We start from the raw sequence: 12,785 nt of genomic DNA, 5'->3' as shown, positions 1-12,785 counted from the left end.
GAAACCTATATTTTCATTGATGATGAAGCTTAATAAGGCAACCAATAGATAGGAAAGAAAATAGATGAGATATTTGTTTTTAGTGTATTTTACAGCTAATTTAGGACCTGTTAACAATGCTAACAGAAGAGGAAGGTTATCTTTTATTAGGTTATTTTTTTCAGACTCAGTAAATATGATTGTCATTTAACTTTAGTAATTGAGAACCTAATTGTAATGAACTTTGAGGATAAAAAAAGTAATTTAATTGTAATTGGAAAAAATGCTGTCACTGTAATTAAAGTCATAATTGTAACTGAAAAATGTAATTGACCCCAATCCTGATCCACAGTAACTCTTTAACACAGGTGGAAAAAAGTCCCTGAGAGCAAACTGGTGTAAAGCGGGATAAAGTTCAGATTATGTTTGGGTAAAAGTGAGGGATGAACCGAAATGAAAATTCTTTGCCGAAACAGAAAACCAAGAATGAAAAAGCCAAGGCCGAAAAATGATTACGCAAATTATTAGTTCCATCGCATTTATGGCTCTGAATGTGCACTAACCTCACTAAAAGTGAAACATTGCAATTATATAAATTAGTATTAAAGCTTCAAAGAATAAATCAATTTAAATTGCAAAATATATATTTAGCACTGGCATTTCAACAATGCAGAATTTAAAATAAAAAAATGAAAACGCTTTAGTGCACATGTATTGAGATTCAAAATGACCTTTTGAGCCATTTTTAGTGGCCGTAATGTCGGCGCATCACTAGTAGGGCTGGGCAATATATCGAGATCTAAGATATATGGAGTTTTCCATTTTGGTGATATAGAAAATTACAATATCGCCTGTATCGATATATTTTTATTTCATAGCTAATTTTGTTTGTAAATACTCATTTTAGGAGTCGCTGCTTTTCCTACGTCTCAGAACAGCATGAAAAGCACCGTTAGATGGATTACAGTGTATCATAACTCAGACTCTCCTCTAAAAAAAAAAGCCACAATACAGAACTCACTCACACATGCTGTCCCTTATAGGAGAAAAAGTTCAAAGTGGCACATATTGTGCAGCTGCTTGTTAATAAATGTGCCTGTGTTGCATTTTGAATTTAAAATATCGATTTATATCGTATATATTGCCATTTTGAGAAAGAGTTGTGGTCCATATCGCCCAGCCCTAATCACTGGTAAAAATGGAAGCTTATTGGTGAGTTGACTGACAGCTGACTAATGGATAAACAGGAATGCCTCTAAGGTTTGAGGGGACTGTCACTCTGCTCCATGAGGTAGCTGACTAGCTGTTATAGTTCAGATACAGTGTACGAGAAGCACAGAGAACGCTGATCCAAAGGCCAGACCTAGAGCGAGAAAGAAAGACATGACCACGCCTGTGGCCTCTGCCAGCTCCCGTGGAACCACCTTTGGACCATAGATCATGGGCAGTGACCCTAAGTACCCGTTAGAGAATCCTAACAAGCCGTTAAAAATAACAGGGAATGCATCGTGAGCAAACAGAACAGTGTGGAGGTGGTCCCTGGGCTGGTAGTTACAGAACATGAGCAGTGGTACGATGGCTGTGCGACAGAGCACCAGTGCAGGCAGGACCCTGCTGGTGGGGCCGGGGGCCTGGACCCAGGCTGTGGTCTGCCTGCCACAAAAGTCTGCAAAGTTGTACAGGAGGAAACAGGTGAGGGGCACAAAGTACGTGGTGGTCAAGGGGTTCCCACTGTCCCCATGGATAGACTGGATCCCAGTGGACACGGCTGGGTAGACCATGATGGAGACGAAATACACATAGAAGACGCTCATTCCCAACACCCACGTCTTCTTCAGGATGGGATACAAGGGGGGGACCGTGTTTGTAGTCCTTCCACCCTCTGACGGCACCGAGCTGCTGCTGCAGCACGGGGCCGACATCATGTAGTGTCTAAAGAGGAGAAACAAAACAACCAAACAAATATATCAAATATTGGCTCAAGCGCCAACTACATTCCAAACACCAGAGTTTAAGTTGAAACTTTAGGTTAAATTCACAAACAAAAACATCCACCAAGCACCAAATATCCTCTAAGCCAGGGGTTCTCAACTGGTCTCACCCTGGGACCCACATTCTCCCACGGTCATTAAATCGCGAACCACTTTTTTTTTTTTTTAGAATTCAACCAAATTTAGTTTTTTTTTTTGAATAGATGTTAAAAACACACAGACATATAGTCTTTTTTAAAACACAAATCTGTATAAATTCCTTCTTTCAAAATAAAAGACAAGTCCAACATAAAAGACAATTTTGACCAGCTCTCCGCGACCCACCCAGTACAGGTCCTTGACCCACTTTTGGGTCCCAACCCACCAGTTGAAAATCACTGCTCTAAGCCACATGTTGGCAGTTATCAATGATCCTGATCATAGTACTATGATTATTCACACTTTCATTATTTAATTTCTATCCCCATTAATAATAATACAGTAGGTCCAAATGTATGGCACCCCAATTTCTTTTATTAAATCCCCATGAAATACACAATCTGGATCTGATCCAGATTAAACTGTGTAGCTATTGAGGAACCAACTCAACATAACAGTCAAATTTCATAACAGTCAGTATATTCATCCAGATCTTCTCCAGAATTTAATGGAATCTTCCATGGCGTAAGGCAGGGGTGTCAAACATATTTATTTAGTTCAGGGGCCAAAATACGGACCAGTTTGATCTCAAGTGGGTCGCAAATTTTAGTCAACAATTTTAACATCATTCTGCCCTATAAATATATTTTAAGTAATGGAAGTCACAGATGATATCCATTCTTTAAATTTCCTTGAGTTTGTGACCAATTTGTATTAAGTTTGGGAAAAATTTATGGAAGAATCTTAATGAAATTGCAGGATGTTGAATAAGATAAAGATTTCTGCGATTTAATTTAAATATTTGGAAGGGCTGCGATATCTACAACTGTATTACTTGGTATTTTTATATTTCACGTTCATGTTTTCTGTAATTCTGACTTCATCCTGCGGACCGAATTTGATGCTCTAAATGTCCAGATTTGGCCCCCGGGCCTTGAGTTTGACAGATATGGTGTTTAATTTGTCAAAATCTGTTCAGTACTTTTGACGTAATCTTGCTAACTGACAAAAAATGCTGGTAAAATGATTAACTTTTTAATGGGATAAATGGGGAACAATCTAGAATATTGTATTGTTATTGGCACCACCTGGTGGTAGATACAGGAATAACACCATGGTGAGTAACTTTAAAAAATAAAATAAAAAATGACATGCACCAGGATACATAATAATCTACGTTGAAAGATGAAAACACAGCATTAGTGGAACTGACCTTGAGTAATCCAGCCTGGGCAACAATAGATAAACAATGATACAAAGCAGAATAATGAAGTCTGCAGTGAGAAAATATGCCATAGCGCTGTCAGTCACATCCTTTGCCAGGGCCAGGTCCATTATTGATGCTACTGCACTCAGAGTGCCTCCCATGGCCTGCCCTGGAGGAAGAAAACACAAAACAATGTTACACTAGATCAGAGGTGGGGGGCCGCAAAAATGTGTTTGTTAGAACGAAGGGTCAAATTGGTTGTCATGACTCACAATCTTTTCCTATAAATCCTAAATCTAAGAACTTAGATGTGTACATAGAAACCTTTTAAGATAGTTACTAATTTGAATTCTGATGCGATAATATTTTCCTAAGAAAAGCAGCTGTCCCCTTTGAAGATACCTCAAACGGAGTGAAGAAAAATGGAAAAAATAAATGCGCACTTCTCATTTTCAAACTCCATCAAGGTATTGATACCCTGAAGCCACATACCGAATTTGGTTATCATATCTTATAAAGTTTCTGAGAAAAGTTGTCCCCTTTAACTCAAACGGACGGACGCATGGAGCTCAAACCTATTTCCCCTTCCCCCGTTTGTTGTTTTGCTTGTTATGAGTCATTTTGTGCCTTTCTGTTGTCCTTTTGTGTATTTTTCTTGTAAGATGTCTGTCGTTTGGAGTCATTGTGTATTTGTGTTGTCATTTTTGTTTTTTGGAGTCAACTTTGTGCGTTTCTGTTGTTTTTTTTGTTTGTAGTACTGCGGGTTTGCGGAGTCATTTTTTTGTTTTTTTCTTGTTTTTTGTTTACTATTGTTGTAATTTTGTATGTTTTTTTGAGTCGTTTTGTGTACTTTGTTGTCGTTTTGTGTTATTGAGTTTTTTGTATTTCTGTTCTTTTGTGTTATTTGGAGTATTTTTTGGATTTCTGTTATTGTTTTGTGTTATGTGGATGCTTTTTTTGTATTATTGTTGTTGTTTTCTTAATTTTTGTTGTAGTTTTGTATGTTTCTGGACTATTTTCTGTAATATTTTTGTGTATTATTGGTTTTTTTTGTGCATTTTCCTTCATTTTGTGCATTTACTTTGGGGGCCGCACAAAATTAGGCCGAGGGCCGCCAGTTGCCCATGCCTGCACTAGATAATGTGCAACAAAACGCTCAGATTAAACAACAACTCTACCTGATATTAATGCCTGAGAGATCCTCATGGGGAAATGCCCACTAATGCCAAACACACTGCCAGTGAACACATTGGAGGCCCCGCTGACGATGGCCAAACAGATAATGGTGCCAACAAAGAACTCCATCGTGCTGTCCGACACGTCCACCTTCACCAGCGCCGTGGTCACCAGAAAGACCAGCAAGATGACAAACAGAGAGGAGAAGACCCGTACGTTTGCAGACAACCTGAACACAAGCACACAAAAACACTAATCAGCAGCAACCTGGACAGAGAAGAGCAACAGCCATACAGAATCCTTTAGATTAGACTGGAATCCCAGAGCCACAAAGTGTAAAGATACGTGCAGTAATTTAATGTTCCAGACCACTGAGGCTCACAGTGTGTGCGTGTGTGTGTGTGTGTGTGTAACTGTAGCACTGACTTGTTTATGAGGATGTAGTTTAGTATGAGACACAGCACTGAAGGCACCGTAGAGGCAATGGCCAGATAACTCTCAAAGTAATCCTGAGAAATAAAAAAAACACAAAACAACATCACACACATTCACATAATCGTCAACAAATGTAATTTTTTTAAAATTTTTTTACACAACTGTTTTCAGGAAATGTGCTTTAATCTCCTTACTGCCAACTGTCAGTCTTCCTCAGAGGCATCTACTTATCACTTTCCTGTGTCTTTGTGAGTTCTGTCTAGGCGTGGCCAACTCACGAAGACATGAAAAACAAGTGATCAGCAGATGCCCCTGAGGAAGACTGACAGTTGGCAGTCGAAACATGTCAGGAGATCAAAGTAAATTTCAAAGAGGGACAGATGTGAGGCTCTCTTGGCACCACAGGAAACGTTCCTCACACAAAGAGGTGATAACCAAACTTAAACTTGAAATATTTTGTTTTCTGCAAATGTTGTGAACAATCCCCCCCCAATCCCCCATCCCACACCCAAATGTTACTGTTATTGCTGTTCAGGTTGTTCTGTAGTTTTTATCTGTGATATATAACTGCATAATTGTGTGACGTTACAGAGCGGTTCTGTTTCAAAGTAACTTTCCTGAAAAAGTTGTTAGAATAAATGAAACCTTAACATATTTAAAAAAAGAAGACAAAATTAACTTTCTAGAAATAAATAAATAAGTAAACGCTGGTAATAAATAAATAAAAAAATAGCTCCTTGTCAGAAGTAATAAACTGATATAATTTAGCTTGGTAAGTGTTCTTAAAGGTCCAGTAGAAATTCTATTTTTCAAACGTCTCAATTTGTTCCAAGAACCCCAAGAACATAGTATTGGAGGTTTATTTTCCCAAACTCACATTGGGTCACAAACACATCAGATCGTGTCAAAGGCGATACGAGGTGATATAACGGCTACTAAAAATGGAACTGATTGTAGGTGATTACACTGCTCTTCAGATTATCTATATACTGAACCTAAATATATTCCATCCATCCATTTTCTTCCGCTTTATCCAGGGCCGGGTCGCGGAGGCAGCAGTCTCAGCAGAGATGCCCAGACCTCCCGATCCCGCACACCTCCTCCAGCTGTTCTGGGGGAACCCCGAGGGTGACACCAGGCCAGCTCAGAGAAAGTCCCTCCAGCGTGTCCTCGGCCTTCCACGAGGCCTCTTCCCAGTAGGACATGCCTGAAACACCTCCTGAGGGAGGGCGACCAGGAGGCATCAGAACAGATGCCTGAGCACCTCAGCTGGCTCCTTTCGACGTGAAGGAGCAGCGACTCTACACCGAGCTCCTCCCGGATGACTGACCTTCTCACCCTAGTATATTATATATGTGGATAAGGGACTAGTAGTTAAGGGAGCAGGCTTGTAATCGTAAGCTCACTGGTTTCTAATCTCCCTGGGTCCATCACTGTGGGATGTTGATCAGTCTTATATTAACCCTAAACTGCTCCCTGGGTGCTACACAGTGGCTGCCCACTGCTCCTCAGGGAGGGATTAAATGCAGAGAACACATTTTGTGTATGTAGCTTTACATATGTGACAATAAAGTATAACATATATATTCTATATTAAACCGCAGTGTTTGTTTTAGCTGTGAGGTAGTTTGAGAGGGAGGAGCTCACGTTCTTATAGGGTAGGAGGAGCCAGGATTGTCAGGAGGAGGTGTTCAATCAATCAATCAATCAATCAATCTTTTATTTGTATAGCGCCCAAATCATAACCAATGGTATCTCAAGACACTTTACAGTAGAGCAGTCTTAAGGACGGACTCTTCATTTTATGGATACACACATATGCATATATACGTATATACACATACATATGTATCCCACACCCAACATGAATTCATCATGGCGGCAAGGAAAACCTTCTGTTAAGCAGCAGGAACCTTGTGTGGATCCCATTCCTATGATGAACAGCCATCCACGTTATGCTGTGTTGGGTGTGTGCAGAGAAAAGGGTGGAGACAGAGTTGTTGAGACTCTGTAACTCCACACTGAGGATCCCACGGACCTGCAAGACAAAAGCCAGAAGGAGTACAGGAGCAAACACACAAGTGTTACCCCCTTATGACATATTATTGGGGCAAAAAGCCAACTTGCTATTTTGGAGCTGACTTTTAACAAAATGTGGAATAACAAGAGAGGGAGAAAACTTTTTCAACTTTGTCCCTCTGAATGAGGCTAAAGGAATGTAAATCACTGTAGTAAAACCATTATAAAGTGAATTTTTATAATACTGCCCTTTTAACTATCAACTAAACAAAGGTTTCAGTAACAAGTTTCACAGAATGAAAGCTTTTGTTGTCTTCATTGAACTTCAGTCAACCTTACAGAATGTGCTTTAACTGATGTCACACTTGTTAATGTTTACTCTGCTCCATCAAATAAACACGCACACCCGTGATCACAAAGATCTGCTTTGCCTGATGGACTCTTTCCCCTTCATTTGCCCTGACTAAGCATTCTCCATCTCCTCTGTCTGATTCCATCACATAGAGATGTGAAAGGACACTCAGTTCTACCATCTGTCACAGGACTGTCACACGGTCTCCACAGACGCATGTCAAATCCATGCAGGATTGCCCAATCCAATGTGTTCTTACACACACACACACACACGCACACACAAACCACGCTGAAATGTGTGTGCAGTGTGACTCACGCTGAGGTCTGAGCGTGGCTCCTCACTGCCTTGGTGACCCGTGTGGTTGCTGAGCTTGTAGAGCCAATAGTGTCTGGCTGTGATGAAGAAGTTCCATGGCAGCAATGATCCGATGCCCATCAGGAAGAAAGAGATGTAAACCAAACAGTAAGAGTCGTCCGGACTGTAGCGCACAGCCAGAGGCGCTGAGGGATGCTTTGGGAGAAGGGAAGCAGACGGGCTGTTGTCCTGGCTCTTATCCTCATCATCATCAGAAGTAACATTGTTGTCCAGAGCAGTGGGAAGATACGCAGAGTTAAGGCTGGGCTGCAGAAGGGCTGAGCCATCCATTGTTACACAGTCAGAGGGAGAGGGACAAAAGAAAGCTGCAGGAGAGAAAAATGTTGACTTTCATACGTTATCATCAAACTAAGACTTTGGAGAACACTTACAGTTAGTTGAGCTCATCCATGATCCATGAACACACAGGCTGTCAGGAAGCCATGATATGAGGTTCGTTCCTCCTGGTCACACACTGGTCCAAACTCAGCAGTTTCACCTGTAATGGGATAAACAGATGATTGACTGGTTGTATTAACTCATTCAGTGCCAGCCATTTTCAGATTTCTTTTGTAATCAGCCGTTGAATAGAGCAAGTTTTACACAAATCTTCAGTTTCAGAGCAAAAAGCTGAGAAAAAAGCCTTTTTCTAAAAAAAACCCTGTCAGTGACTTTAAAGCTATTTTTTTGCTTTAGTAACAACTTTAACATCTGAACATTGTTTCCTTATATAAAACATTAAAAAAAAACACTGAGACCAGGCTTTTGATGGCAAAATTATTATTATTTTGCTATCTGGTTCATAGTTGAATGTATTTCTGTATTTTGGCATTCCTCCAACTTTCTCTTCCATCAGTCTGCACACACGCAATTTTCTCTTCCTCCTCAAAGTGCAGAGTGTCACTGCTTGCCTCTTTTTTTTATTATTGTTTTATCTCACCATCACCACACTATCCATGAGTTTCACACATGCTCTGGTCGAGTGTCCGCTGCTGTGCGCTGTTGGGAATGTCAACTCTCGTACGTAGCGCCATTTTCTGTCTCATAAACGCCATTCCTCTCTCCCTCTGAGCTCTGCTGAGCATGGATGATCTCTCATCCAAAGGTGCGCTGCTACCTCCTACATGTCGCCTATAATTTTGCTATCTGGTTCACAGGTTGGGGGTATTTTGTACCACCCTCCACACCCCTCCTCCCGACACACAGGGATGACCCGTTTGGCCCGGTTAGTTGATGCAGGTTTTATCTCACGATCACAACATTATCAATAATCCACTCAGGTCCACACATGTTCTGTGTTAGTATGTGGAGCTGTGAGCTGCTGGATACGTCACAATATCACTCTGTAGCGCCATAATCTCCCTTTTTCCTACTTCTTCCTGCTTTGCTGGGTAGCATCAGCGGCTAATCTCTCATCTGAAGGTGCACTGCTGCTATCTTCAGAGCACAGTTGGTCACTACAACACCCCACAGCTTAGATATTGATGAGGGACTTCCGCCAGGGTGTTTTCTAGTAATCCCCGTGAAAAAACGCACTGAGTGAGTTAACTAACTGGAGTGTCACTAGGGGTGAGTATTGGCAAGGATGTTGCAATACGATACGAATCACAATACGATATTATCATGATATATTTGCACACTTCTCATTTTCGAACTCCATCAAGGTATTGATACCCTGAAGCCACACACTGAATTTGGTCATCCTATCTTAAACAGTTTCTGAGAAAAACTGTCTGCTTTAACTCAAACGGACCAACGGAGCTCAAACCTATATCCCCCTTCCACCAAGCCAGGTTTCTAATGCGTGTGACTTTAATGTGTTTAAGGGAATATTTGAACCAATGACTTTTCTCATCAGAAGATGCTTTGCTGGTTTAATGTTGGGAATCATAGCAAGAGAGTTGAATTCCTGTCCACCAAAATAGCTCAGTGGTAAGTGTTTAGACCTATTTGTGAACAGGTTCAGTGTCAAGGAAAAAGACCGTCTGATTTCAATTATGTGGAGAAGTTATTAGGTTATAAAAGTCAAACCTGATTCGTCAGTTTCTGACCGTGTTAACTGCTTTTTATTGCTTGTATTTAATGTTTTTGATCAGGTAGGATCTGTTGTCAGGGAGGTAATCATCATAAACAGATCACTTGGGTTTTAAATTACAGAAACATTAACGTTGCATTGCTCTGTGGATGTGAATCTACAAACAATAAAGGACAGAAATCACAGTGTTTCCACGTCAGCCACACATGAGTAATCTGAACAAAGAGGAAAAAAAACCCAGCTTCAGCCAGCATCACTTCCTTAAAACACAGGATCTCTGTTTAGGTGGTTGTAAGACAATTGAAGGAAAGCACAGAGCTGATTTTGCACACTTTGCTTTAAGTGTGTCGCTTTAGAGGAACCAATGTTCACATGATGCTGAGATAACATCAACTACAGACTCACTGTTTTTCCTTAAAAGCAGTGCAACAACTCCCGTTTTCATACTTTATTCAAACTACTGTAAATCTGTTGCCACGACTGACCCACAAAAAGAGAAAAGACATTATATAGATAGTGTGTTATATGTTTTCATTAAGGGAGCCACATCCGGATTTATTTGATTTGATCTAAAAGAGCTGGACGAGTTTAAGAAAAGGTTAACAACTTGTTATTAGAGATAGCAAAAAAAAACCCAACTTGTTTTAATACAAAAAAATACATAAATGTTTTCACGTGTTGATTTTTTTATTAAATCATCCAGGTAGTAGAAAAGTAAAAACTAAAACAAAATTGATTATTTTGTTTAAAAAGTATTTTTATTACTATACCTACATACACATGAGCAGTTGGTTTATTTACCTAAATGTATTACATGCTTTTTGTATGAAGTTTGACAATGGAAGTAAGGGCGTATATATAATATATATAAATATTTTTAAATTGAGTATTCTATCGATTAATCAGATAAAGCATACTTTTTAAAATGTATTTACGACATTTGTATTATGCAAAGTAGAAAAATTATTTGTTGGGGAAAGATTCCACTAGATGTGGAGTCAAACTAAGGTAACAAAATAATAATAATAATACAAATTATTATTATAATTAACTATAATAATTATTATTATTATTTCTTCAAATAACAACACTATAACTAATACTAAAAGTAACGAGGCTTTGAGGCAGAGAAAATTATTTGAATGTTTTGTATTTGAGGTATTGAAGGAGGAATTACTGTTTCTTCATAAAAATAAATAAAACCACCTCCATACTTGACACAATTGTTCTAGATTTACAAGTTTAGTCTGTGGCCAAATGAGCTTGTAAATGTCTCCAGTCACTTCTGTACAGTATTGCAATGATCATTTCACTATTTAATAACAAACAGTGTACTGTTTATATGGTCAATAATAAAGTGATTTCAAATTTCAAATCATTATTATTTATTGACATAAAACACAATGTATTTAATTGATAATTTTATGGCCATCTGTTGTACACACTGTGGCCAGAAGGTGAACTTGTGTGCACATAAAACCTGGACATTTGTACTAGATAGATAAATAGTTAGATAGATAAGTAGATAGATAGATAGATAGATAGACAGATAGATAGATAAGTAGATAGATAGATAAATAGATAGATAGATAGATAGATAAGTAGATAGATAGATAGATAGATAGATAGATAGATAGATAAGTAGATAGATAGATAGATAGATAGACAGATAGATAGATAAGTAGATAGATAGATAAATAGATAGATAGATAGATAGATAAGTAGATAGATAGATAGATAGATAGACAAGTAGATAGATAGATAAATAGATAGATAGATAGATAGATAGATAAGTAGATAGATAGATAGATAGATAGATAGGCTTTATTCCAGACTCGTAGTCCATATGATAACCAGACAATAGATACAAACCACAGAAAAAAAAGGAATACATTTAAAGCGTACATTAAAAACAGATAGTACTCTTTTCATTCTTTTTTAATGCATCAAGCAGCTTGACCTGAGAATTGGCACAAGAATACAGAATTAAAGGGTATCTAAGGATGAACAAGAAGATAAACAGCATAATATTTGAAGCACATAAAGGCCGGTGACGGCCCGCTGGCCGTGGGTTTGACACCACGAGTGTACACACAGCTGTAAAGACCGTAAAATAAAAGAAAAAGTGGCAAGACTCTTCCTCGCCGATACAAACAATGACAGTGAACCAACCGGACTTCAACCTAATGAAACACACGAATCATAAACACACAAACCTGCGTTTTGTTCCGCTGTGCTGTCTGTTTCTCTGAGGTCTTCTTCTTCTACTTCGTCTTCTTTTTCTTCTTTTTTTTTTTTATTTATTATTTATTTCCGGTGTCATGTACTGCGTTCACTCGTACTGAGATTGCATATGGGCACATATGCGCATGCGCACTACCGAAAAATTATTTTTTTGCTTAAAAAAAAAAAATCTCAGCACGGAGGTAAAGTCAGTCTGAGTTTACATCCGTGCTGAGATTATAACCCTAACATAATCCAATAAACAAATAAAACACGTGTCCGTTCACTTTTTCCAATTTGTCGGCAGTGCACATGGGCGCGCATGCGCATGTATGCGCATATACAATGTCAGTACGACGTAATCTCAGACCGTGACACCGGTAAAGTGTAGGCGCTACAAGTCGTATTACTGCCCTCTACCGGTCACTCGCTTAACTGGATCTTCTTATACACTCAATGCAGGAACTGCAATATTGAATGATAATCCAATGGTTCTCATTATGACTGAATAAAGAAAAAAATAGATACATTTGTTTAAATTAGTACTCCCTAGCTACTATTATTGTTATCTTATTTCATATGTCTGTTTCACCTCCCTCTTGTCCCTCTGAAAGAAACAGAGCTCAATAGCTCAGGTATTCCCCATGGTGGTGACCAGCTAGCTAGCTTCCTGACTCACTGAGTAACACTGGAGATAAATGGTTTATGTGTGTAAATAATCGGTCTGTGACTGAAAACCATGGAAAACACCTTCAGAGCAGAACTGATTCTGGTCAGCTGACCAAGTTATCCGGCCTTCAAAATAAAAGCTTTCAACTCAGATTGCCTTAGCTGCTAAAACAGGCCAATAGTTTTCAAGGTGGTGCTACAGGA

The 12,785-nt window shown here is 39.0% G+C and overlaps 1 protein-coding gene across 1 annotated transcript; it reads right to left on the bottom strand.

Annotated features, from left to right (window-relative positions):
• Positions 1–229: 229 nt before the first annotated feature.
• slc29a3 (solute carrier family 29 member 3) lies at positions 230–12,026 on the bottom strand. Its single transcript, XM_028468104.1, has 7 exons — positions 11,906–12,026; positions 8,047–8,153; positions 7,616–7,980; positions 4,918–5,000; positions 4,494–4,720; positions 3,322–3,484; positions 230–1,911 (listed from the first exon to the last, which is right to left on the bottom strand). The coding sequence occupies exons 2-7, from the start codon at positions 8,060–8,062 to the stop codon at positions 1,293–1,295; spliced, it is 1,473 nt and encodes a 490-aa protein (XP_028323905.1). The 5' UTR covers positions 8,063–8,153; positions 11,906–12,026; the 3' UTR covers positions 230–1,292.
• Between the last annotated feature and the right edge of the window lie 759 nt (positions 12,027–12,785).

This window comes from Gouania willdenowi, chromosome 15 (genome assembly GCF_900634775.1).
Source record: "Gouania willdenowi chromosome 15, fGouWil2.1, whole genome shotgun sequence".
Classification (NCBI taxonomy): domain Eukaryota; kingdom Metazoa; phylum Chordata; class Actinopteri; order Blenniiformes; family Gobiesocidae; genus Gouania; species Gouania willdenowi.
This window is presented reverse-complemented; position numbering and strand designations above follow the sequence as displayed.